Below are 4,338 nucleotides of genomic sequence, written 5' to 3' on the forward strand. Positions count from 1 at the left end.
GGGGGGGGGGGGGGGGGAGTTTTATTTTATTGCCAAGACATTTGAAACACTATCGTGTACCATTTCTCCTCCCTAAGTTAAGCCTTACTGTGGGGAATCTTGCTCCTTAAAAAAATAAAGATTCTTACCTTCTATATTTCAGTTGTCTATTTCAAAATATCTTTATGAATAGCAAGTATAAAAACAGGTTGATGACGTGTTCAAAATAGGTGTGTATCTTCTACAAGGTGACATTGGTGCAGTTTTAGTATGAAAAGATGATCTTTTTTATGTCTTCTGAAGCTGCACGTATGTTGCATGGCCTGTAGTGTGTTCAGCTTGAGAGCTGTTCTTCATGTTAAGATGTGTTAACAGGTTTTTAAAACTAAAATCTACTGTTATAGGATTCTGCAGAGTTGAACACTTCTATTTTAGGGTCTTTGTTTTAACATAACACTGCATTTTATTTCTTTTGCATTTAAAAAAAAAATATTGATGGTATGCCCCCCTCTTTTTTTCTCCCCCTCATTTACATGAGTTCTCCCTTGCCCTGCCTGCCTCCCAAGTAAAGGCTAGCCCATATGTGGCCATGAAAGATATTCCACACCCTCATCCTTGTGACACCATTTTTATCCCCTTTTACTAGAATGTTTTATGCCCTTTTTTCTTTTTGCTATAAAAGCATTTCTCCTCTGTCATCTTGGCCAAGTGTATATTATTGGGAACCCCTTAGGAAAGCCACTGTCTGATCGGCTGGCATGAGTTGTCTATGCAGCAAGAGGAGGTCACACCCTCAGTATAAGCCTAAGTATTTCCCTACTACTGCCTGTATAAGGGCCAGAACTCCCCAGGTGAAAGATCCAAAGACCTTTTTAATAAAATATTTTCATGATACAGGGTTGCTACAAGGCCTGCTGTGCCTTTTTACTGTAGAAACTGATCCTTTCCTGTTGAGGCTTAAAAAAAATACGTAAAGATATAAAACAAAGATTTTAGTTTGATTTCTGTTTTTCATGTTAGCCAAATTTCCCTTTCAACTAGAGAACTGCTTAAAAGTGAATTAAGCTCTGTTCTTAGAATAACATGCATTTTTACATAAGCTGCGTTTACAAAAAAAAACCTGTCTGTGAATATGAAATTTATTATATAAATTAAGCTACTTTTAGCTGCTCTTTGATTTGATTTATGGCATAATAAAAGGTAGTCTTTGGGGGGCGGGGGAGGGGATTGGTTTCCCTCAGAAGAGAAGAACTGTAGATTGCCATTGCAGATGGATTGTTCTTTGTTCCCAATATCTAGATATTGTATCCCAGTACCTAGAATATGAGGCAAGGGCCTGTCATACTCTAGTACCCTGCATATTTCTTATTTCCATAAATGATAATGCCATACTTGTCCTTTCAGTTAAGTCATTTTTAGTTGTAAATATTTTTAAAAAAGGAATTAATGAATATTGTGGGTTATTTTTTTTTCCTGAAGCTGATACACCAATTGAAGAATTCACCCCAACTCCAGCCTTTCCCGCTTTGCAGTACCTAGAATCTGTGGATGAAGGTGGAGTAGCATGGCAAGCTGGCTTGAGAACAGGAGACTTTTTGATCGAGGTAGGAATACATGGATTCTGATTTATGTATAATCTGGTGGGAGTGAGAGTTGGGAAAAGACCATGTTCTGTTGCAATTTTTCTCTCTTTGTATAAGAGATTTGGTTTCAGAGGATGGATTAGTGGACTGACACTGCTAATATGTTTTACATTATTGGTAGTATTTCGTCCTGAACAGCCCTTAGAAAAATAGAAGTATTCTAGGTATTCATGGTTTTTTGAGGGTGCCTGTTTTTGGTTTTTTTAATACCTTGAAAATATATACTAAGGCAGAAATGTGTGTTATCTGATTTTCTTTGCTTAATCTTCTTGCAATATAGCTTGATTTGGGGTACCTGCATGGCATACTAATTTTTAAGAACATTTCTCTTAAAATAAAAAATAGGTTTTTGAAGGGTCATTAGACTTATTTTTTGTACAACTCTTGGTAATAATTCTTTTAATAAAAAAAAATTAGTAATCTACATCTGTTAAGTAATAGTGGAAAAGAAAGTTATTCCATAGCATGGAATAAAATATTGGTGACAGTGCATTTTAAATGCATATTCACTTCAAGAAAACAAGTAATGTTTTTATTTGTTGGAATAATTGTAATGAAGGATTAATGGAACTCATTTTCTTTTAATTGCATCTGTAAAACAAACAAACAAAAAAACTTCAGACTTTTTTTTAATTTGGTAGACATGGTCAGATGCTTAAATTTGTTTAAATTAGCAATAGCAAAAAGTCTTGTATATTTTTAGACTGATTTATTATTGTAGCAAAAATATATGATGATGTGAGAATTTTTCTGTGATTTAACTTTTGTTTCATATAGACAACTGCTTTTTAATAGTCAGTGTGGTGATGTTGTGTCTTGCAATATGAACTTATAAACTTATAAAAATTATTAGTGGTCACACAGTGTAGGCACAAAGTTTATTATTTGGGTTTGTTTCTTCTGATGTTTTACAGTTCTTACTTGTAAATAGTTTTGTGCTGACTTTTTTCCTTAAGTGCATTTGGATTTAAGTTTTTTCTCTTGGAATATAAAATCTTTCTGTGAAGGTGAAAGTTAGAGTTCCCTTTGTCTATTGAATGCACAGGTAATTTCTGCAATTAACTCCCATAACTATTTAATTTAAAATGTCTGCAGAATTTCCTCTGTATTAATGAAAGAACAGACCTCATTGACCTCTCAAATAGCAAATTCATATGCCTTCCTGATCTATCAGTGTACATTTTACACAATTTGTGCTTTACTTAAGGAATACAAGTACCAAGAAGGCACTGACCACTTAACTTTAGTATGTATATCCATTTATGTAAATAATTAGGTGCAATTATTGTTGTGATGGGTGTGTAGTTTTTGGGTAGTGCTCTGTTTAGAAAGTCACTTGCTGCTCAGAAACCAATAGAGAAGGTGCTATAGCTAAGTCATTCTCTTCATCTTGACAAGTGCTTCTTACTGGCTGTTTCGGTCAAGAATAATGTCTAAGTTAGCATCGGGGGGGGGGTTGCAGGCCCTGCTTATAGCAGTTGCTTAGGAGATTCTGAAGAAGTGCAAGAACTTTTGTAGGGTTACTGCTGTATAAAAACATAACTAGTTTTTTGGTATGCCACAAACAACTGAAGATTCATACTAAATTTAAGTCCCAGTTCATAAAGTACATGCTTAAAAGCTTTATTGAATAAGGAGGGTTTGCTGAATCTTAGTTCGTATTGTGTAGTCTAGCTGCATTGTACTGAAAGATGCAATCCTAGTTCAAGCTTAAATCAAGTTTTGCATATATTCTGACTAGAAATACTAATTAAAGTATAAAATCCACTGTGGAATAAATAATGCTGAAAAGTCATAACTCAAATAATCATGGTTACTGAGGGATTTTAACGTAAAGAAGATATGGTCTTCCATTTTATCAACTGTGTATATTGCCCAGTACCCTCCATGACAGAAAACTAACTATCCTTTAAAGTACTTGCACTGATAGAGAGATACTAAAATTTAAAGTATGGTAGCTGCAATTTTTTTTTTTTAAACCATACAAAAGCTTGATACACTAATAAGAGTATTTTAAGTGATACATGACTAAAAGGTTGAATGCATTTAGTATTTCAATGTAAGGTGGTTATGACCTTGGCTGAAATCTCCTATTCCCAAGCAATTTCTTGCTTCACTCAAGTTTTTTTTATAGTATGAAGTGGAAGTGCCTCCAATCATTTCACCTTGTGGCAAAAGGCAGGTATGAAGGAATATACAACATCAGGTGTATCTGGAAAGAGTAAATGGACTGCTGGGAGCCTGACTGACTGCACACAACAATTGAGCTAGCTAATTGTCAGGCTTCAGGTGAGGAATTAAAATGGGAGAGCCTAGCTAACCGGGTGACTGATTAGAAGAGCAAGCAGACAATTAGTTCCTACTACAGAGTGAGGTCTTGAGTTAAGGGGTTTGGAACTGAGGAAGACTTCTCATCCTTATGGGAAGCAGCTTCCTTGGGGAAAGATGTCGGCTTTTCAGGAAACAAGTGCCTTGTTTGGCTGCCAACAACTTTAATTTAAGCTTACTCAAAACTTGCTCAAGGAGGGATGGATACTTTTGCTTCCTTGCTTGCCTGGAAAGGATTGGGCAGCAAAAAAAGGTAGAAAACTTTGTTACTTCATGTTTATTTTTGGATGTGGGTGCCCTGAAAGCTGTGCAGTTTTTTAACATGACTTTGCCAAAGGGCTAATTGGCATCAACCAGAAGATTTAACTGGAAAACAGAAGAGAAACAA

General features: G+C 35.3%; 1 protein-coding gene across 4 annotated transcripts in view; it reads left to right on the top strand.

Moving 5' to 3' along the window:
• Positions 1 to 4,338, top strand: part of SHANK2 (SH3 and multiple ankyrin repeat domains 2) — an 856,646-nt gene that overhangs the window by 598,306 nt on the left and 254,002 nt on the right. For all 4 annotated transcript variants that reach the window (XM_019519421.1, XM_019519422.1, XM_019519423.1 and 1 more), the window contains one exon: positions 1,459 to 1,583. In XM_019519421.1, coding sequence (XP_019374966.1) covers positions 1,459 to 1,583 — 125 coding nt within the window. The remainder of the gene's footprint in view (positions 1 to 1,458; positions 1,584 to 4,338) is intronic.

Source organism: Gavialis gangeticus, unplaced genomic scaffold (assembly GCF_001723915.1).
Source record: "Gavialis gangeticus isolate Ggan-Ray unplaced genomic scaffold, GavGan_comp1, whole genome shotgun sequence".
Lineage (NCBI taxonomy): Eukaryota > Metazoa > Chordata > Crocodylia > Gavialidae > Gavialis > Gavialis gangeticus.